Consider the following 21,344-nt stretch of genomic DNA (forward strand, 5'->3'; position numbering starts at 1 on the left):
TTCTAGGTTGTGGACTTATTTGTCCTTTCTGTATGGCATACTGTACATTATGTGAATGATGCAACCTCTAATCTACAGCTGTTGCCGTGGGGTTTTCCCTGTCTAGAGAGTTCACAAATCAATTATGCTGTTGGTGAACATCAGACTACAGATCATAGTATGTGGAAGGCATGGGATGGAAATCCTGTTATTCTGGGCAAACAGATACTTGCATGCCTGGGACCAGCTGCAGGAAAAGCTGTATGGATGGCAGTGCTGGCATGTGTCCTTTCCATCTCCCAGGGTATAATGTGCATGGTGTGAAAGCTGGGCTAATGAGTTAAAGCTGTGCAAGCCCAACTGTTCTGACATGAGCTACCTTTACAGGAGTAAACCTGTAGTTTTAACCTGTAGTTGAGTTTTAACCTGAATATGACTCCCGTTTATTTCCCTTTCAGTCTGATAAATGAATTTCACAGTTAACTATGCAAAGCTCTTGTGAAATTTCATTGTGAGATATTTCCTAACTGGCCTCTTCCAACTGCAACTCCTTTAGCTTTGGAGTGGTTTTGGAGTTTCATTTTGTAAGATGTTGTGAAATCAACTTTTTTACTTGGAACCAACGTCTCTGGTGATGGTCACTGAAAGATATTTCAAGTCATCTTTTACTGGGTTGAGGCTTTGTTTTCGGAAAGGTTGAATCAGGCTGATCTCCTTGTTACAGGATAGGATAGGGAAGCAAAGATCAAGAGTACCAAGTCAGAGCATAGTTTCTTCATATGCCTTTTTGCTTTCCAGGTCCATAATGTTCACGGAGCATTCAATGCCTTGGAGGGAGCAGACAAACTCAGCTCAAATCGTATGTATTCTTGGTGATTACAGGTCTTAGCTGCTCTCTGCAGGAGGGAAAACAGGGCCATTCATGCAACACTGGTGTATCCAGAAGTCTTTAATTTGCCTCTTTAACCGAAATGATCCAGACATTGCTGACTGACATCTCCATTTTCTCCAGTACCATAGAGAAGGCTTAGCCCAAAAAGTCCTTTGCAGCCCTTCTGCAACCTGGACATTGTCTCCAGCTCTGTTATGACCAACTCAGAATTATTGAGTTTTTTATCCATATCCTATTGCTATAGCTTCCTTTTGCTGCTGTCACCACCACCAGAACTTTTCTTTGTTCTTGTGTTGCAAGTTAGATCTTACCTTAAGTTCTACTCTGTGGCTAGAAGGTTAGACATTTTCATTGCCCTTCTTCATGACCAGCAACACAAAGAGAAATTTCCAGTGCATACTACAATTCAGAATAGTTTTTCTCCTTCAAGCGTTCAGGCTCCCACAGGATATCAGTCCAGTTCTTGGAACAAAATTTCTATGGCTGTTCCTGAAGCTAAACAGTTATGTTTTCTTTTTCTCCAGGAGCCAAATGTCAGTGTGTTACACATGGCCAAAGGATCCTGCAGAGAAATCATTTAGAATTCTGTTTTAGAACTGTTTCAGCAGACATGAAAAATGGCACAAGCCATTTAAATCATGAAAAAAACTAATTAGTAATTGTTAAGCAGCTGTAGGATAAGGAAGAAGAGAAAGAAGAAAAGATGGGTACACAAGAAATGGGACTACACATGTTGTGATGCCTCCGCTTTTTCTGTCAAAAGAAGCTCAGTGAGCTGCAGCTCTAACCTTAGCAGGTTCTTGATTTAACCAGGACAGCTTTTTATGGTGCTGATAAGTCTTATCATTTATAGTTGCAAGGAGTTAGGAAGGTTCAAGTGACCCAAACTCATGTCAGTAGGTTGTGGTACTACAGAAGTCTTAGAATGGTGGGCAGGTTCTGGCATCATCCAACTACCTTACAAAGTTTTGTACAAGGGACATAAATGTAGGATGTGAAATTGTCACTTTGTCACAGAACCTGAGATAAGGAGGAGGGAGACTTTTCTGTGACTTACTTGTTTTAGTTGAGTTTGCACATTTACTTTAAAATGTTGTGTAGGCTATGATTCCTTTCTCTGAATACTAACGTATACTTTCCTTTCCTTTCTTGATCACAGCTCTTGCATCTCATGATTACATACTGAAGATAGTCCCAACGGTGTATGAAGACATGAGTGGCAAGCAGCGATACTCATACCAGTATACTGTAGCAAATAAGGTAAAGAAGCAGGTAGTTCTCAGAGAAGCTCCTCATTGCAGCCCAGTGGATGCATGGAGGATCTTCAGTCATCGTTCCTCCTCCCTTTTGCTCCTCTGCTCTGCAGCCATGTACATTTGTTTGTAGGTGAGCAGTAGCCTCTGCTGGGAGAAGGAGGAACTGAAGCTCTTCAGAGTGGGGCTTCCTGTTGCTCCTGGTGCTGGTGTTTACCAGGGTTGGGATTGTGAGGGCTTGTCAGAGCAGGTGGTGGTATTGTTTTAATTCTAGAGATAGGTATTCTTACTCCGAACTTTCTCATATGTCAGTTTAACTGATCTAGATTTCTATAAATTGTGTGGAAGTTTTTTACATGCTGCAGGAGCTCTTGTGATTTGTGTCAGGATGCATCTGGATAGAAACTGCAATCCAACTGAACATACAAAATGGCGCTTACAGTGGTTTTATTAATAAAACAGTCTCAATTGTGATGGATGTATCAGACAAATAAGTTAGCTGAGTTTTTAGCTTTTTACAAGTGTTGATTTCAGATATTAAGCCATTGAACCTGCAGCAGCAAATATGTACTAGTTGACTATTTCACAATGCCTACTTTATGATATAATTCTTAAATTAATTTACATTAAGTGTGAAGATATTTGTATTTTAATAATACAATGTATTGAACTTTTTTTTTAAAAAAAAAAAAAAAGACCCTATTTACTTTTTAAGGTAAAAAGCCTCTTTCAATTTAAAATTCTTTGCCAGTCAGGTGCTAAAGGAAAGTCCGGAATCTGTTTATAATATCTAATTACTGCTAGTTTGCTATAACTGAGAATCAAGCATGTGCTCTCATGGACTAGTTCTTAGATTAACATTCCTGTCTAGTGACTTTTGGGCTTGCTTGTACAGTGTGTCCCAATGATTTGGATGTCTCCCTCTATTCAGATTACAATGTATTTGTTCTGCTTAATGTCACAACTGTTGTTCTGATAAGAGTCTTGCGATGCAAGTTCTGAAAGTAATTTGGCAAATAGACAGCAGGAGCTTTTGACACTTCTGTGAGCATGGTTGCAAATTGGGGCGCTCAGCCAAGACTGACTCATTAGAGCAGGATTGCTGGTGGGGAAAAGGGGAGAGGAAAGAAAAAATGAGGTCAGTTCTATCAAAACTGAAGTCCAGAGAAACAGTGCTGCCTTTGCGTTTTCTTCTCATTAAAAATAAAAATTCTCTTATCGGTGCTTTAGTCCTTGACTGCCATACTGATTGGTGGGAAACAGAAATTGGAAGCCATTGGAATCGTCTGGCACAGATTGACTAGTATGAAGAGGTGAATAGAGTCTTAAATGTGGACTGTCTGTCTCCTCTCCCCTTTTATCTCCCAGACCCTACGTTTCCTCACTTCCCCAAATAGCCACTGTCCCAAGATACGCTGCAGAAGTTTGGCAATAAGAGCCCTGAAAATATTACGACTAGGGGCTTCAGCTGCATTCTGCTTCTCTTGTCATCCATGGATAAACAACTACTTAGAAGGAAATTTGGGATTTATATGAGATTAATGAAGGAAATAGGTGCTGTTTCACTAGCTCCCTCTGAGCTCACAGAAGAGTAATATAATCTTTTTTGTATCATGCTCATGAGTGTCCTATTGCTTTTCCTTTCTTCATCTTTCTGAAGATGGTTGTCTTTGCCTCTGCTCTGAAGGAGAATTAAAACAGAAGAGGTCATCTGAGTTGGCAGGCATGTCATAGGGCTAAAGAAGGGAAGAGCAGCTGGGTAAAGAGGTAGCGTGTGCCATGCCGGCGCTGATGGCTCTCACTGGATTGCTGAGTCCTCAGCCTGCTTTTCTTTGATTTTTCTTCAGTCTGTCAAGATAAATGTCCTGATCATTGAAAATAGATATATATTTCTACTGAAAGCACAGAGAAAATATTAGCTCAAAAAGATGTGACTTTTGATACTAAGTTGATGTTAGTATCTGTTCTACATTGGCATTGTGCAGTATGTCTTGTTGGGGTGTTGTCCTGTGCCTGATTGATTGCACTGTACCTGTTAGTAAAGAAATGGATTAAGGGAGATTATCACTGGCAATCTGAAGATGTCTCTCCCAAACCAGCTTGGAATATTTTTTGAACCTTTGCCAATATTTTTCTGGATACAGTTTCCTTTTGGCTTTCAGCATGATTTTTAAACATGGTTTAAACGTGGCTTTATGTGATTCATACTGAGTGGGCAAAGCATTCACATTGTTGGTCCCAATGTGAAGGGGGCCTTACAGACAGGAGCTGCTGCTTGCTATTCTGAGTGTGTGGACAAGAAGGCATTTTCAGTTCTTGCAAACTAAATTCTGTTTGATTAATATCCTAGTAACGATTTAAATACTGACAGTACAGAAAGTTCACGGGCAACCACCTAGAGACTGCTTGTATTTCAATAGAGCAGATCTAAGCTAGAGAAATCAATGACAGCCTTTCTATTTACTTATGTAATTTTGAATGAAGGTGAGAGTAAGCACCGTTACTCTCTGTTCCCAGCTATATCATTATCAGACTGTAAAGAACTTATTTTCCTATTTGATAAGGATGGGGGGTGGGCAGTCACACAGGAATTAACTGCTTGCTTCTTTCAGTCTGATCATTAGTGCAAAACAGTGGAGTAAGGGCCAGATCCACAGAAGCAGTTTTATTGGAGACACTCTTACCTGGAATGAGATTGCTTACATTTTCTGCCATTTTTCCCCCCACTTTCTTTTCTAGGAGTACGTAGCCTACAGTCACACTGGCCGCATTATCCCAGCTATCTGGTTTCGCTACGATTTGAGCCCCATCACAGTGAAATACACAGAGAGGCGACAGCCTTTGTACAGGTTTATCACATCGGTGAGTTACTCTAAACCTCTAATTCTCCCTTTTTCTGCCTGCCTTTCATTTCTGTTCTGAGCCTTTCTTGTCAAGAAGAATTGAATTTCTGCTTCAGAGCATTGTGACGTGATTGAAATAAAGCGGTACATCATCGCAATTGTACTGAAGTATAAGTGAGGTAACTGGTAAGCCCTATGCTCTGACAATTTTATTTAATAGCTAGGCACAAGAAGAAAGAAAATTATCCTATTCCAGAAGTGCCAGGCTCTGTCTAGGCAGGATGGGCACTATTGCAACATGTCAGAAACTTGGAAGTAAAGCTAATGTGGTATGCAGTAATGCATGCTGCAATAAACCGTCTCTCTAAAGGTGAGATCTAACTTGCAGAGAATGCAGGGCAGTTGTTTTACTCAGTACTGTTGCTTGGCTTAATACAAGTATGCCAGTTCCAGATATTTACTCCTCGGTAGAAGTGGAGAAGAGCTGCATTATCAGATTCCAGAGGTGTTTTCCTGACGTGTTATGTTTTGATCTATCCAAATAACATGCTGCAGTACTGATCTCAGCATCTATAACAAAGCTGTACTGTCCAAACTGCTATTTAGGCAAAGAGCTATTTAAAGATCTTCCAGAACATTAAAAAATGTGTCCTGAGGGAGTTGGCTTAAAATTTAAACTGCAGTCTGCTGTGCCAGTGAGGCATGGTAGAATGTGAAGTAGTTGATAAATTGGCTGGAATTAAGACCTTGGATTTTGATTTTTAAACTGTTTGAATATTTTAATTGGAAGTAACCTAAACAGTGTGGCTGTTTTGCACTTAAAGATTTTGATTTTGCAGCTTCTGATAAACACCAAGTTCCCTTCACTTAACTTTGGAAATTCATGTGATCTCTAGGATACACAAATACCAAGAGAAAGTGACTTCAAGCAAAATCCAAATGTCATGGTTTAAGACCTTCTCTTCTTAGCATGTCTGTCTGGTTTAAAAACGTAATCCTAAAAAAGGTCAAACATCAGCATTTTATGACTCGGCGTCTCATACTGCCTCTGCTTCTTTCCCTAACAATATGCTCTCATAGGTTTCTTACACATCTTGGTGGGGGTGAGGCTGTGGAAGTGTTTTTAACGGGAAACAGTGTTTGGAAATGATTGATAGCTGGCATTATTCTTTGTCATCTCCATTGGTAGCATTTACTGCTGATATGCCATTGTATGTATATAAATAGTATCTTTGTTGAATTTGATACCTTGCTTCAGAGTTTACATGAGGAGTGTACAGGAAAGGCTTTCCTCACTGGTTGCCACAATGACCTTTTTGGATTTGAGATGGCCCCAGCTAGAATTTTGTCCCATCCTGTCTGTAAAGTTAGCCAGGCATGTACTGGCTGCTAGACTGCTGAAGAGTTTTACGATTGATTTTTGTCTACTTTGTTTGGTCTGTTAAATGGCTATAGTCTCAAGCAGCTCACTTGGGGCCATTCCAATTGAATGTCCTTCCTATGGAGATGTGTGGATGACACTGATACCTGCAGTAGCTCTTAAGCAGTATGTCAGACAGGTGTGCCAGACCCTTGTCAGACATGGGTGACTTAGAGGCAGATCCTTGTTACAGATGCTGTGACAATCAGTCTGGACCATGTGGCCCTGGTACAGATACCTGCTCTTGCTGTCATTTAGGCTAGGAGTGTTTTACAGTAGGGCAGCCTTGGCTGTGTATGTGCTACATTTAAAGCTTTACAGTGTTCAAGGTGGCATTGAAAAGGTTGGAGTGGGGGAGCAGTGCTGCAGAGGATCGAAACACCTTTTGTCCTAGGTTTCCTTGCCCTGTTTTGATGACATGATCTGTTCCATTGTCCTTTCCACTGCTATAGTCCCTTCCTGTATCTCCAACGTGGCCTTTTGCATCACAGTTGCTCTGGAGACCAGTTAGTGGTGATCAGCACTGGGCTGAGGTCCAGACAGAGATTGTGCTGGGGCATCTGGAGTCATTGCCGAATGGGGCTGGCCATGGAAAGCATGAGCTTTTTCTGAGCGGCAGCTGCTTAATTTAAAAACTACAAGAGGGGCTCTGGAGTAGGGGGAGCAGATTGTTTACTAGGGTACCCATGCGGCTTTCAGTAAATTTAAATGTGTCCCAGGGATGCGGGAGGATCCTGTGGGCTTGAAAGAGACTTTAGGGGACAAACTGTGTCGATGTTGGAGGGAAGAATACACTGTGGAGGAAGGATCCCATGTGGAGAGATCAGATGAGAGAGGGGTGTTGCCTGTTCAGCAGAGAGCCAAAGGAATCTCATTCTGCTGCTGGGAAGGTTAACTGATGCTCTTTGTTAGTCATGAGTTTGCCCCCAAAAAACTTCAGTGCCGCCAAGAGGAGCATTATAGCACCATAGCAGTGTTCCCAGGTCTTCTGTGTTCCAAACAGACCCACACTAACTCATGCCTGCTCCTTGGGTTTTTGTGGTATACAGAACTATCCTAGTTTTCTGTACCATGTGAGAGGTGCTTCCTGTGCAGGACAAAAGGCATTGGTTTAGCATAGATTTTACTTTACGTGTCATGCTTCAAAAAATTCAGTACTAACTAAGATTTTGTATTGCTTATGGGTCAGTGCTGCCACTGTCACTGTGCTGTGAATTTGCCATGGATCCAGGGGTTAACCACAGACACTTCACATAGCGTTAAACACAGTAGATTTTGCCTGTTAAACTGTACTGCTTAAAATCAAGGCATCTCCCCATAAAGAGAAGCCATTCATGGCCTTGTGGTTGAGGTTATGGAGCAAGGGGGAAAGTTCCACTGCTGAAAATTTATGAGTTCCTGTAAGTGGCCAAACTGAAAGAAGGTTTTATCATGAGGTCAGCCTAGGGGCTGGGAGGGGAGAGCAGGCAGAAAACAAGCCAAATTTCTGCTGAAGCATTCAATATCCAAAGAAAAAATAGAATTTTTTCCCTGATATGAGAGGACTCATCTGCCCTCTAGGTGTGAAAAAAGTTAAACTGGAAATAATGGGGGGGAAAGGGTTGCAGGGAGAATTATTTCAGCCATGGGACCTGTTACCAACGGGTATCATAGACTCAGACCCATGCCGTTTTTAAAACCAAGACAGTGTTGTTCTACAAGATGTGCTGCAGGTCAGCCAGAAATCTCTGGGTGGGATTCTGTAGCTTACCTTACTAGGAATTACTTGGGGGTCCTACTGGTCCCCTCTGTCCTTGAAGGCAATTTTCAGATTTTAAGACATCCCAGAGGTCCACAGTCATGTATCTGACACTTGCCTTTCTGTCATTTTGCTTGCAGCCTTGCCTCCTCCTACATATCCACTTGTGCTTTCCTTTAGGCTTCAGCCTGCATCCCAGCCACTGTCCTATAATCATATTCTGTTCAAAACCCTCATGTGTACCCCAATTGCATGGTCTCTCACTGCTGTATTTATTACACTTCTATATTTCTTTCTCTTCCTCCTTTAATGGTTGGGCCCAAGTCAAACCGTAACCTCAGCAAGCCAAATGATCATTCCCAGTATAAAACTCCATTAAATATAAATAAGTGCATGATGCCTGACTTCCTTCAGTGCTGCTAAGGAGCAATGCTCCGTACGTATTAGAACTGCGATGATAAAGAAACACAGTGGTGCAGCTTCTGTGCTGACTTAGAGATCAACCCTGGCACTGCCTTTTTTTTGTCGCAACGAAACAAGAGGGCTGTGTGCGTGCTGGGAGGCAGGCTCCAAGCGAATGCCAGGTGTGTGTGACTCATAAACTCTCAGCAGTACAGAGCTGTGCAGATGAATATATATTTTTTTCTATTCCCCACCCCCTTGTGCTGCTGCACTGAAATCAGATTTTCCTACCATATGATGCAAAATCTTAGTGTTGGACGTTTTTTCTGTTATTTGCGGTACAACATCTCCTGTCAGCTGAGCTGCTGTGTACTGAAATAACCCAACTCCATTGCGGTCATTTTCCCTGAAAAGTCACCCTGCGTCATGGTCCAAGGGATAGCAAGGAGGGGGGCAGAGGGGGCAGGAGCTGGACTTGTCCCCTAAAAATACTAACTTTGCCTCAGGCTGGTGCTCTGGTTTTTGAAGCCTTTATCTGCTGGAATGCCAACTGTCCTGCAAAAGCCATGTTTACTGCAGCTCCTCATTTCACTGAGCTCACTAAACGCATATATCCTGGTTATAAATACGCATGTAAATGAGTGCTTTATTTCTTGCTGCCTTCGCTCAACATTAATGAACTGTTTGTTCTGTTGCCATTCTAACTCCCTGCTGACCTGAATGCTGCTGCTGTTAAGTTACTCTTTTGTCTGTAACTTTGCCCATGGGGTGTAGTGCTGTATGGGAGAAGAGACAGGGCACGGTAGGTCTAGTGTGGCGCTGGTTCCCTTCTGTGGCAGTTGTATTGCATTTCCCTGATACCCTGCTATATTGGCTTACTGATTTTGGGTTCCCCTCACTCTCTTGGCTTCTAGCTCACAGCAAAATCCCCCTTTTCCTAGGCAAGCCCTTCTCAGGAGATAAGCTCTGTATCTTGTCCCCTTCTCACTGACCTGGTGTCTCTTACTCTCACAGCCACCTAATCCTATGGAATGTAAAAGACCAAATTAAAAGAGCATCACAGTTATGAAGTCAAAAATGTGGGAGTTAAGAAATGCCAGGTCCTGTGTAATTGTAACTTGGCTGTTAAATGTTATTAGGTTACTTTATTGTGTATCATACTTTCCATGTGAACCCTGCCTTGTGCAGCACACGGGGTGGGGTGACACCCTGTGAGCAGTGTTTCTTCCCATCCTACAGTATTTGACTGCTGCCTTGTTACTAGCAGGTGGTTTGTATTAACCTGGTCCTGAGTACAAGTCATACGTATCCACAGGGGCTCTGAGACGGCTATTGTCATGGTATTGAACCCTTCAGATGTGTTTTCCTTTGCACTTTCCCTGGGAGGCAAGTTTGGCATTGTCCCCATTTCATAGATAAGGGAATTGAAGCAATGTGTTGCAAAGTCTATAACTGGTGCCCCCTGATTTTGGGTGCTCCGAGCCAAGATTTGTCATGTCAGAATACTTTTGCGTTTTTCTAGCACTTGAGAACTGAAGTAGGCTGTTATGCTAATCAGGAGATTATTTTTTTCCCTAACTCTGTTCTTGAAAATTATTATGTTTTTACTGGTTTTTAAATAATTCAACCCGAGACATCTTGCATGGAAAACTTTGGCCCACAAAGAGTTAAGTTGGCAGTGCTTTTGTAAGCAGCACTTGTAATGGAAAGTGTTAGACAGACTTAGCTGTAGGTGTCACTGGTAGCTAGGTTTCTCTGTTAGTCACTGTCCTTCACATGCTATTTCAGTGTCTTTTGCCTGTTTGCAAATGCTGTATCTTGTGAAATAGGGAAAAGACTGCAAGGCCATGGTATTTATAATAGAAAACAGTAGTAGGAAGATATGAGCAACAGAGAGCTTCTACAAAACTTTGTTAGGTGGAGTTTAGCCCAGAAAGGAACAGCATTCATGCTGTACACTCCTAGGAGCTGGGATTTATGATTGGCTCAGGCTATGATGAGTTCAGGATAGCACTAAGTTATTCCATTGTAGGGAATGGTTTTCCTGAATGATTGTCATGTAATTACGTCCCTGGTACTGTTACCCCATTCTTGGTATGCTTCCAGAAAATACCCTAACAGTAGGCAATAATATCCTTCCCCGCAGTTTCAAGCTGTGTAAAAGTTTTCCTCACCACTGAAAAACCTGTTTCCTCTCTCTGTACATTTCAGATATGTGCCATCATTGGAGGAACATTTACTGTAGCTGGGATCCTCGACTCCTGCATTTTCACAGCATCAGAGGCCTGGAAGAAGATCCAGCTGGGGAAAATGCAGTAGCAGTGAAACTCTACCCTAGTCTCCAAGGACAGGAGCAAAGATTGAGAAATCTACCACTACCTGTTTTTGTCTTTATTTTCTATTTGATTGAATCAGTAAGTTTTTCTCTAATCAGGCTGTTCAGTGAAGACGTCTTCAACAAATCAAAGAAATCTCCATGCATTTCAGAGCTCTGAGAGTGAAAAATCAATGGAATCAGGGCGTGGATTTCGATTCTCTCCCCCAGAAAGAGAGGTTGAAATGCCATATATGAAACACACCATCAGATCTAAGTAAGGATGACAGTCTGTTTTCTGGGAGGGTCCTATGGCAGTATACAAACTAGGTAGTAGATTGCAAAGAGTTGAACTGTCTTGTGGCACTTCTTGGAATTCCGTTGGATTTGCATGATTAGACAATCGACTTTTGTATATGGCAAAATTGTATATTAGGAAGAAATTCCACCCATGGTGCCAAAAAGGTGATGTATCTGTTGGTGAGGAATGGAAAGTGTTAGTCCCCATAGCAAACTTTAGAGACAGAGGGCAGAAATAACATCAAGAAATGTTTTGTGCTTTTATTGAAAGCTCTTTTGTTCAGATATGACCTTTCTAATGAAATGAGCAAACGAGAAGAGGAAGCTTTCCCCTAGCTACCTTTTCCTGGGTAATCTGTGATCCAGGCAGTGGAGGGCCTTTCTTTTACTCTGGATGTAAGGATGTAAAAGTGGTTTCATTTCTTCCCAGAAACTGAATATCCAGTCTTGTGTTTACAGGTGGCATGAAGTAAAAACCAAACTGAGCAACACAGTTTTATGTGGCCTTTGCTTTGAAAGGGAATAGTTGTCTTTACAGCATTAGCTTTTATTCTTCCTTACATTTTTTTAAACACAGACCACCCAACAGTCTGGATCCTGCACTTCTGCTTTATTATTTTTATTATTGTTGTTGTTATTTTGAAAAGGGGTTGTATATTCTATGTGTTCAGAAGAATGGTGCAGTCTTCTGGGTGGATAAGCACAGCTTACTGTCTTGCTTTGTGTGTGTATATTGAATACACCTGTCAAACACAGGAAGTCTGTCTTTTCAGGGTTTAAGGTGCCTCCCTTTTCCTTTAAAAGTCAATCGGGCATCTTTTCTGAGCCCTAGACTGACACTGTTCGCCCACAGGTACACCAGTAGCAGGGCAGGCATTGCCACAAGCTGGCCCCTGCTAGTGGTTGTTTTGCTTTATTACTTAAAATGGTACCTGAGCTTCCATGCCCATTCATTCAAGCCTTGTCTTCTGGGGCCTCCAGTAAATGGAGGTGTGAGGGGAAAACTACTGCCAGGTGTGGCTTGCATGTAATGGTAGACATGAGTTCACTAAAATTAGACTGATACCCACCAGCACATTTTTCCATAGCCTCCTAAATGTTCCTTGAGTAGTAACAGTCTCTGCATGCTTTGTAAATGTCTGAGCTGAGGATACACAAATTTTAAGTGTTCCAGGATGGATAAAAATCATAAAATAAAAATCTTTAACTCAGTCAATGCTGTAAATTCTAAGACGGGTGCAGGATTTCTCTTGAATAATATCTACTGCCCACTGCCCTTTCCTGGAGGCAAAAGTATCCAAACATTATGTTGTAATAATATGAATCTTTGAATATTCAGTGTTAATGCTAGAGTCAGATGCATTTCAAAAGTATTCCTAATACATATCTGTTGAAATTGTCTCATTGCTTTGGAAGTAGGGAAGGTAGCCAGTTTTATCCATGTACGAAAAAAAAGAAGCCAACCACCCTCGCCCTGCTGTCCTCTGCCCTGTAGTGACTTCGGACAAATTACAGCATTGGAATTTTTCCCTGTTCTTATTACAGACTGATTGCTGTTACTTTAGGTGTAAACTGGATTGTGTAACTTCCTGTATCTGTTAATGTATGGATAGATTTTATACATTTTTTTCCATTTACAAAAATCAACTTGAAAATGAGATGCTTGTCTTCATTTCGGTGCGTGTGTCCGTGTGCCTGCGAGCGGTACCTGCTGGATGGTGGCAGCTGCCCGGTGGGAGCCGGGATTTTCCATTGCAATTGTTGGCCGAAGGATTTCCTCTAATCCACTGTGACCAGATGAAGCTTACAGCAAAAAATGTCCTAGTTTTTTCTCTTGAATTGGTTGCATCTTAGCTCACAGCTTGTGAACCCAGTGATTACTGGGATTACAAGGATGTGATTTTTAATATCTTGGCAGTGCATCCTGAGCTGTGCAAGAGATGATCTTTGTAGCGCAGTGGATTGTACTGTTAGTTTTCTGAAGTTTCTTCCCTCGTACAATTTCTTTGACACAAACAAGCAAAGCTGGTTGCAGATTCCTCTTTGTGCCTGGTGTGTTATTTCTGCCTTTCTCCTTCTCCCCATCCTCTGTCTGAATTAAGTGCTGCCTTCTGTGCAGTCCAGGCCAGTTCTCTAAACCAGACCAGTGAAATTGTTTGGCTTTTTTTGGAAATAACAGATGCATACTTCAGCGTGCCTGCTTTCTCTGCCAAAATGTCCACTGCAATAACCTAATAAATCACTTTTTTTTTTGCTAGATGTGGAAACCAAATTGTGCTCAAGTTCTGGCAAAACTGCTGAAGAAACAGTCCGCACCTTAGTTCTCTAAACCAGGTCTAAGCTTTTGAGTACTGCCAAGCCAAGGCTACCTTCTGGGGCTGCTGTAAGTTGTGGCGAGCTTGTCCTTCAGGTGTGGCTGGCTTGGGTCATGTAATGATGCTGCATCATGTGTTTACAGAAGAATCTGCTCTTCATCTCCAAATGTGAAAGCGAGGTAGTTACTGTTATAGCAGTCCTGCCCCGTGCATACATGTCTCATTAGATTTCACTTTTATTTTCAAACACCTTCTAGAAGATAAATGAGCTTAGTTATGCTTTTAAACATCAGTGGAAACAAAATTAATTTCAAGCCATAGTGGAAGAAAAAACATCGATTGTAGGTGTTCATCTGTATTCCTGACTTTGCTCTTTCAAGTCAGTATTTTGACAGAAGTATTTGTGGTTTTCCAAGAAAGACATCCCTGTAGGAAGTAAAATATTTAGAACTTGTATATATTCCACTTTAAATAAGTCCCTCTAAAGCTATGCTTCATCATACAGTGAGAACTTGTGGTGTAGGATGCTTTGCAATGGTGGAGTTACAATTAGCTCTAGGGAAGGCTGTGCTTAGGTATATTCTAGGCATTATGTGGACCGCTGAAGATTAATTTTAAGAAAAAAAAAATGGAAATGGGATAAGAAAAAAAATGGAAGACATGCAGTTGTGAATGTTTGGTTTATCAAATATTTGCATTCAACTACTGCTCTGTAAAAAGTGAAATCTGCAGTGTAGATGGTAATGTCTGTAGTTAATTTCTGAATATTTCTCATTTAAAGTTGTTTTTTATTTGTGTGATACACAAACTGTTTGGGCTGAAAAAGACTGTGATGAGTGTCTGCTTTAGAATCATTGTTTGAAGTTTCAGATGACATATGTCCATTTCTCAATAGTCCTTGGAAGAAGGGAGAGAGGGGCAGAGGAGGGAAGACATAGTCCTGTAGTATGTTATGGCGATGTTTAAAGCACAAATCTTTTGCATTTTTACAGTGGAGATTATTAAGGAGTTCTGGCATTTCCCTTTTAATTTGCAACCTTATGTTAATAAAATATTAGCCTTTTTAGTTCTATAATTAAAAATAAAACTCTCATGTGTTTTGACTGGCTTCTTGTTGCACTACTATTGCAAAATCAATCTAAAAGGGTTTTTTTCTTTTGTTTTTAATTATTATTTCAGTGAACTAAGCGTTATCACACAATGAAATCACTGTAAGCCAGGTCACTGTGTAGAAAGTTAACAGGAGGTTCTTTTGTAATCGGCACTGAGTCATGTCTGGACGTTCAGTGCTTGGTTTTGAACAGTACCAAGTGTCCTAACCTCCCTTTTTTTAATGAGAGGTGAATGGACTGTGCTTGGAACTTGCTGGGTTTGGCTTTAGTCACTGTGCCACTTGGTATATAAAATAAGTAATTTTTTGTTCCCCCCCTCCTTTAATTTCCTTTTAGCCTTGCTTCACTATGTATTTAGAAATAAGTGTCTGAGGCAATTAGTAAAGATTAAATAGGAAGGGATTACAACACAGTGAATTTGGGCACTATATATCTGCACTATATTGAGAAACCAATGCCTTTTAAGTGCTGTTATTGCTTACTTATGTTGGTGTCTGCTATACAACATCTTCATGAAGGGAGAGATCTGCCCGCTTCCAGTGGCCCTCAAGCGCAGGTTGGAACTCAGATTTCCAGCAGTGACAGGATGGTGCTGAAGGTTTCTTACTCTGCGTAAAAGAAGAGTAAAGGCACTGGGAAAGGCGTTTGTCCGACCCTCAGCCCGGGAACTTTTCCAACCTATCTTTATAAACCAAAACCCAGTCAAGTGTCCGTACCGCCGCTCACCCAAGCGCTCGGTCCATTTCTACCGACACCACCTTCTGCCATAAATAATTTTCCTTGAGAATAAATTAATCTGTGTCCCTTAAAACTGTACCACCGCCCCATCTACCTCAGATGCAAGCAGTTTGTGCAGGTGCCTGAAGCCTGGGGAGGCGGGTGGCAGCACACGCAGCCACGGGAGCGGGGTCTGGGCTGAGGAATTGGGGCTCGGCGGGAGCCCCGCGAGAGGGGTCTGTCTCCCTTTTGGCTGAGGGACGCGGGCTTTCTGGGCTGGGCCGGAGAGGAGGAAGCCGGCTGGAGGGGTTCACTCTGTTCGTACCCGTTCGGGGAGGGGCTGGATGTGGCGAGAAGCGGCTGCCGCTAAACAGCTCTGTCTTCGGGCACGCTGAGAGGAGGGGGTCGGCCCTCAGGCCCGCCGGCGATGCCCGCCCTCACGGGCACCAGGGCGCCTGCGGCCGCCGGCCGCCAGGGGGCGCTGGGCGGCCCCAGCTCCTCGCGGAGGATCTCGCGAGAGCCCGGCGGCCGCTTGGGGAAGCGGAAGCGCGTCCCCCTCCTCTTTCCGGGCGACCGTCGCGGCGGCAGCAGAGGGGTAAGGGCGGCGCGGCCCGGCCTGTCGCCATCCGTCGCCATCCTGCGTGAGGCGGCCCCGCGCTGTCCCCCCCCCGCTTGTCGCGGCGCGGCGGGGCCTGTTCGGGGAAGCGGGAGGGGGTTTGGTCGCCTCGGGCTCTGCTGGCGCCGCCGCGCCCGAGGCTGCGGGGTGCCGCCGGCCAGGCCCTCTCGGCGCGGGAAGGGGCAGCTCGCTGCTTGGAGAGGGGAGCGGGGTTGGCCCGGGCTCGCCGTCCCCGAGACGGGTGTGCCCCGAGGGCGCTGCTGGCGTTCGTGTCTCGGGCAGAGGCGGCGGGTGAGCTACCGGCCCGGGAGTCTGGCTGCAGGGGTGTCCGGTGGGGCAGGCCTGCTCCGGAGCTGCCTTCGGGTGTGCTGTTGGGAGCTCGGACTCCGGAGAGAGCTTGCGCTCCTTTGGTCTGTTCTTCCATAGTGGATTATTCGGTTAATACAGCTCAGGCAGCGTATGATCTTCTGATTTGCAGCACACCCTGGCTTCCGCACAGCCCAGGCTGGCATGTGCAGGAGGTGCAAGTGCGTAATACTTGAAAGTTGCAGAGTTGAGCAAAAGCGTCATTTAACGGACGTGCCTTTGTCAGTCAGGATGAATTGTGCCATAACAGTCAATCTTAGAGTGCAGTTGTTAAGGTTTAGGGAAGGCCAAAAGTATCTTGGATTTACAAATCTGTTACGTGCACCAGTCTGGTGGTGTGCATTATTGGAGATCCCTAAGCAGTATGAGTTCCTTCTATCTGCGAGTCCAAAATACATGTTCGCTTTATAAATGAAGGTGGTGTATACTACCGTGCAAAATTAAGACTAGTTAATCAGGTGTCCTGACTTCTGAGAACAGCAAGCTTTGGATTAGAAAGAATGGTCTGATGTGCGTGTGTGTAGCACACCTGTCAATCATAGGGCTATTGTCAATCAGGGAAGAGGCTTGAACCTTATTTGAAGTCCACTTTGTAAGGGTATGTTCACTGGAGATAAGATTAAAAATAGTTAAAATTGCTTTTTTATGTCCTAGCATACTTTCTGTGGGTAGATGATAGAGTAGTGTGGATGAGTTACAAGCATCTCTCAAACTCTTGTTTTCTTTACACAGCCAAAATGAAGTTCAATCCATTTGTGACCTCAGACCGCAGCAAGAACCGTAAACGACACTTCAATGCGCCTTCTCACATTCGAAGAAAAATAATGTCCTCCCCGCTCTCCAAGGAGTTGCGGCAGAAATACAATGTCCGCTCTATGCCCATCCGAAAGGATGATGAAGTCCAGGTAGCTGTGCTGTCGGTCTTATAAGTTGTACTGTCACACATGAGCTTCCATCTGTGTTTTAGTTTTCATGTACAGGCTGTGCAAAAGGGAAGGACTAGACAAATTTACATTTGTGCTGGAGCTCTGCCATGAGTCTTGCAGAAATAATGCAAGTTAATGTAGTCATAGACTTGGCCTGTTGAGTGTTTGTTGAGATCACATCAGTGACAAGGAAAATAAAAGGAACACAAGTGTGCTGGCAGCCTTACTGCACTTTAGTTACATGTATTGAGTATCACGCTGGATTAAAGGCTTTTAACAATAAAGCACAAAACAAAAAAGTGTTTCTTTTCTTTTTTTATAGACTATTTGCTACCTGTGATACTTGAAAAATCAGTTTAGAAATGAATCCAAGTTAAGTGGCTTTTTTTAATATAAAATGCAATGATGGGTGAAAAACAAAGGTGAAAAACTGTTTAAGTTGACTATTAGCCTTCTGGTTGAAAAAATACAGAGTTCCTCCATTAGGGTTTATTGCAGGGAAAATGCGGGAGAAGTATGGTTCCGATCCATTGTATTTTCCTTTTTATTGATTGCTGAAATTGTCCAGTAATTGATATGTTTGTGGCATGTGTATACAAAGAGCAGAGTTGGGATTTCAACCTGTGGAGTTCTGGTTTTCTGTTGGGATAATTAGCGTTTCTTAAGATCTGTTAATTGTTTAAGGGGTGGTTTTGAAGTATGGGACAGTGTACTACTTATGTTTGTGTTTAGGTTGTCCGGGGACACTACAAAGGACAGCAGATCGGCAAGGTGGTCCAGGTGTACAGAAAAAAATATGTCATCTACATTGAACGTGTGCAACGTGAGAAGGCTAATGGCACAACTGTCCACGTGGGGATCCATCCCAGCAAGGTACGGTGCATGAAGTGAGGTCTGAAATGCATGAGGAGGCCTTGTTGGCAAATGAAGATACTGCTACTGGCATGAGTAAAGCCTTGTTATGGCACATGGAGTGAGATGCTACAGCGTTGGGAGGAGGGGGGGGTGGAGTGTAATAAACAAGGAAATGTTATGGTGTCATGATAGTAGAGAAGAACTCCTCAATGTTTCTAGGGCTTATTTGGTGGAGAAGCTGCTGGAGACTTTAGAATCTTGCTAAAATACTTTTTTTAAGAGATTGGTGTTTTTAAAGCACAGACCAGATGGTTCAGAACAATCTTTCACCTTTGCTATGTGGCATTTGCACTGGTTAAGGAGGTGTTAGAAATGTTCAGATAGATGCTCAGATTTGTGATTTGTTCTTCTGGGCTATTGTGAACTAAGTTCTTCTGAATCTGGTTTTAACCTGAAGCGATAGACAATGTTTAGAGTTTGTGAAAACCAGGCAAAGCCTGTTTAGGTCATAACAGGAAAACATTTCAAGCAAAACAAAACAACTAGCCAAAACCTGGTTTGAAGCAGATGAAATTAGTCTGCTTCAGCCTTGCCATGTGGGCAAGCATACTGAAACGTTGGTGGAAGAAATCCAGTTGTAACAGGTTTTCTGGTCTAAATGGTTGGTATGTTCAGCAGAGGGAGAGCAGAATTATTCCAAAACATAATGACTTGTGTGCAGTAATAACATTTGACGGACAAGGTGACATTGCGATGAAGCCAGTGCACATACTACTTGTGTGGTAAATAGCAGTGAAAGAAATTTAATTTTTGCTGGTCCTGTACTTCTCTGGAATTTTTCTCTAGTTGGTAATCAGAGCTTAATAAAGCTGTGCATAAAGATCCTGGTTATTAATGCAAAAGGAACAGAAGAACATTTTGGTTTGCAAACTTGCAGTGGGGTGGATGAACAGTTTCTGCCTCTCCTAGGTAAAGAGGTAGGAATTAATTACAATTAAGAGAGACCTAAATGGACAGTGGAACTGAGGAGGAGTCTGCAGCCCTGCTGCAGCCTATATGTTCTTTCTAGGATTTGATTGTCAGTTGTATTTTTAAAGTACTCCCTTCAGTAATATCAACACAGGTATTTCTTTGCCAGTTTGAGGGGGCACAAAAAGCACTGAAGGCTGCTTATGGGCTGAAAAATCAGTGCTGCAGTTCGCTGCTGCTTTGTTAGAAATACTGCTAGGGTTGTGGCAGCAAATGGTCTGCGCAATTTACCTTTCGTGTGTCCTTGTTAGTAATACTTGATAATTGCCGGGCCACTTCGCAACTGTTCAATAGCAGATATGTTCTTTCAAGTGTCTTTATATGAGTCACCATGGTGCATGAACTTTTACTGTTGCCTGTAATTTAGCCAGATGTATTGGCTAGTCCAGATGGTACAGCAATGATATGATAATGGCCAGTGGCAGCAGCATGGTTCTCTAGTGTTCTGAAATTTAGGTAGTATTGCTTAAAACATGGAGATATTAAAATAATGATCCATTACTTGCCTTTGTGGTGATGGGAAGAAGTCTCATCTGTATGCTGTGTTTTAAGTGGATGTAGTATCCATCATGTTTGAGCAGTGTAATGGAAATTAGATTTACTTCAAAGTAATTATTTTATTACGCAGATGGATAGAAATTTGGCTGCTCTTCAGTTTGTCCAAATGTTGTGGCTGTGCATTGAAAAAACTGCCTGTATGTTCTGATCCCTGAATGTACCCGGAAAAATTAATATAGCTCAGTGTTTTGAAATACAGAAAGCAATTCAGTACCTCTGTTCTACTCAAACCAAATTAGATCATCTGTGGAAATAAAACGCGGGTGATTTGGTGCAGTCTGTCAGCGGTGATCTTCCTGGGCTGTGCTATGTTACCACAGTTCTGTCAGGTTGTTGTACTTTCACACTGAAGAGACACTAAATTCTTTGTCCTTTCTCTAGGTGGTGATCACTAGGCTAAAACTGGACAAAGATCGCAAAAAGATCTTGGAGCGTAAAGCAAAATCTCGCCAGGTTGGCAAGGAGAAGGGCAAATACAAGGAAGAAACAATCGAAAAGATGCAAGAATAGATGGTTTCCTATTTGACACCATTAAAGAACTGCTAAAATTCAACCCATTGTTGTGTCTTCTCCTTTAGAAAGTCTTGATAAGGTGTGTCTGGTTAGCAATTAAATATTCATTCTTGTGTATTGATGTTGACTATGTAAAAAATACTTCCACTAAATTAAAAAGCTTTTTATACCTTTTTTTACTTTTAAGAAAACCAAGGACTTGTTCCCCATAAAGGAATGTTTCAACCAACATTAGAAAGATGAAAACATGCATCTAATGACCATTGTACTTCTGTCTCTTCCACTGATCTTTAACACTTACTTAGATTTGTTCATGGTTTTAAATGAACATGTTAATTCTGTGCACTGTATGTGTTTAGTATTTTATCAGACTTTTGAAGTATGTTATTTCTGGCCATGAGTCTCTTTCTGTAATCCTCTTAAATTATGTTTTTTCAACTGTCTTACAAACTTGACAGTAGAGGATGACATTTTAGAGGTTCACTGGGCATGATGCGGCCAAACACAGGACTGAATTTGCTGTGTGGTGTCTCAGGGTCTTACATTAATGCTACAGCTTGAGGACAGGGGATTGTGAGGCGGAGCTGGCTGGTTTGAAAAGGGTAGGAGCGAGGGCAGTCTCACTGCTGTTGCTGACACTATTTTGGACAAACTTTTCTGTAAGAGGAAATGAGGTTTTTAGTGCTTTATACATCTATAACCGAGAGCTGCTGCAGCGTGTTGAAAACAGCCCTGCAATTAAGTGAATTTACTGTCTCGGTGCATGGCCCTCTAATTGCTGATAGCGAGGGAAGGAAGTCCAGCACCGCTGTGAGCTGACAAAAGGGGGTGCTGGGAATCGGGGAAAATGACGTGTGCACTTTTGAAGTCATTCATAGGCATTAATACGAAGGCGAGCTCTGAACGTCGCCTCTTGTGTGCAGGTTCCCTGGTTTTACCCCTCGCGGTTCGCTGACTTGAGATTTTTCTTTGGTTTTTCTTGGCCTTGCGTCGCAGTTTCAGGGAACGTCTTGGGGCTCGCTGCCGCAGGCTCTCCTGCCGGATCCTCCTCCCCCTTCCCAGCTTTTCGAGGAGCTCGGACGCAGCCCTGGCCCCCAAGGCCTGTCCCTTCGCCCGGCCGTTCCCCGCTGGCCCCGGGCTCAGCCAGGACCCGGCCCCGCAGCGCGGGCTCCCGCCGGCGGCAGCGCCGAGCACGG

The 21,344-nt window shown here is 42.9% G+C and overlaps 2 protein-coding genes across 2 annotated transcripts in view; both read left to right on the forward strand.

Annotated features, from left to right (window-relative positions):
* Positions 1-12,799, forward strand: part of ERGIC1 (endoplasmic reticulum-golgi intermediate compartment 1) — a 60,218-nt gene extending 47,419 nt beyond the window's left edge. Inside the window, exons 7-10 of the mRNA XM_069772308.1 lie at positions 778-838; positions 2,031-2,131; positions 4,864-4,986; positions 10,739-12,799. Of these exons, the coding sequence (XP_069628409.1) occupies positions 778-838; positions 2,031-2,131; positions 4,864-4,986; positions 10,739-10,846 (393 nt within the window). The 3' untranslated portion in view covers positions 10,847-12,799. The remainder of the gene's footprint in view (positions 1-777; positions 839-2,030; positions 2,132-4,863; positions 4,987-10,738) is intronic.
* A 2,931-nt stretch (positions 12,800-15,730) lies between these two features.
* RPL26L1 (ribosomal protein L26 like 1) lies at positions 15,731-20,188 on the forward strand. The gene is made up of 4 exons (XM_069772309.1): positions 15,731-15,880; positions 17,000-17,172; positions 17,926-18,066; positions 20,017-20,188. The coding sequence occupies exons 2-4, from the start codon at positions 17,005-17,007 to the stop codon at positions 20,143-20,145; spliced, it is 438 nt and encodes a 145-aa protein (XP_069628410.1). The 5' UTR covers positions 15,731-15,880; positions 17,000-17,004; the 3' UTR covers positions 20,146-20,188.
* The last annotated feature ends 1,156 nt before the right edge of the window (positions 20,189-21,344 follow it).

The sequence above is a fragment of the Haliaeetus albicilla genome, chromosome 27 (genome assembly GCF_947461875.1).
Source record: "Haliaeetus albicilla chromosome 27, bHalAlb1.1, whole genome shotgun sequence".
In the NCBI taxonomy this organism is placed as follows: Eukaryota; Metazoa; Chordata; class Aves; order Accipitriformes; family Accipitridae; genus Haliaeetus; species Haliaeetus albicilla.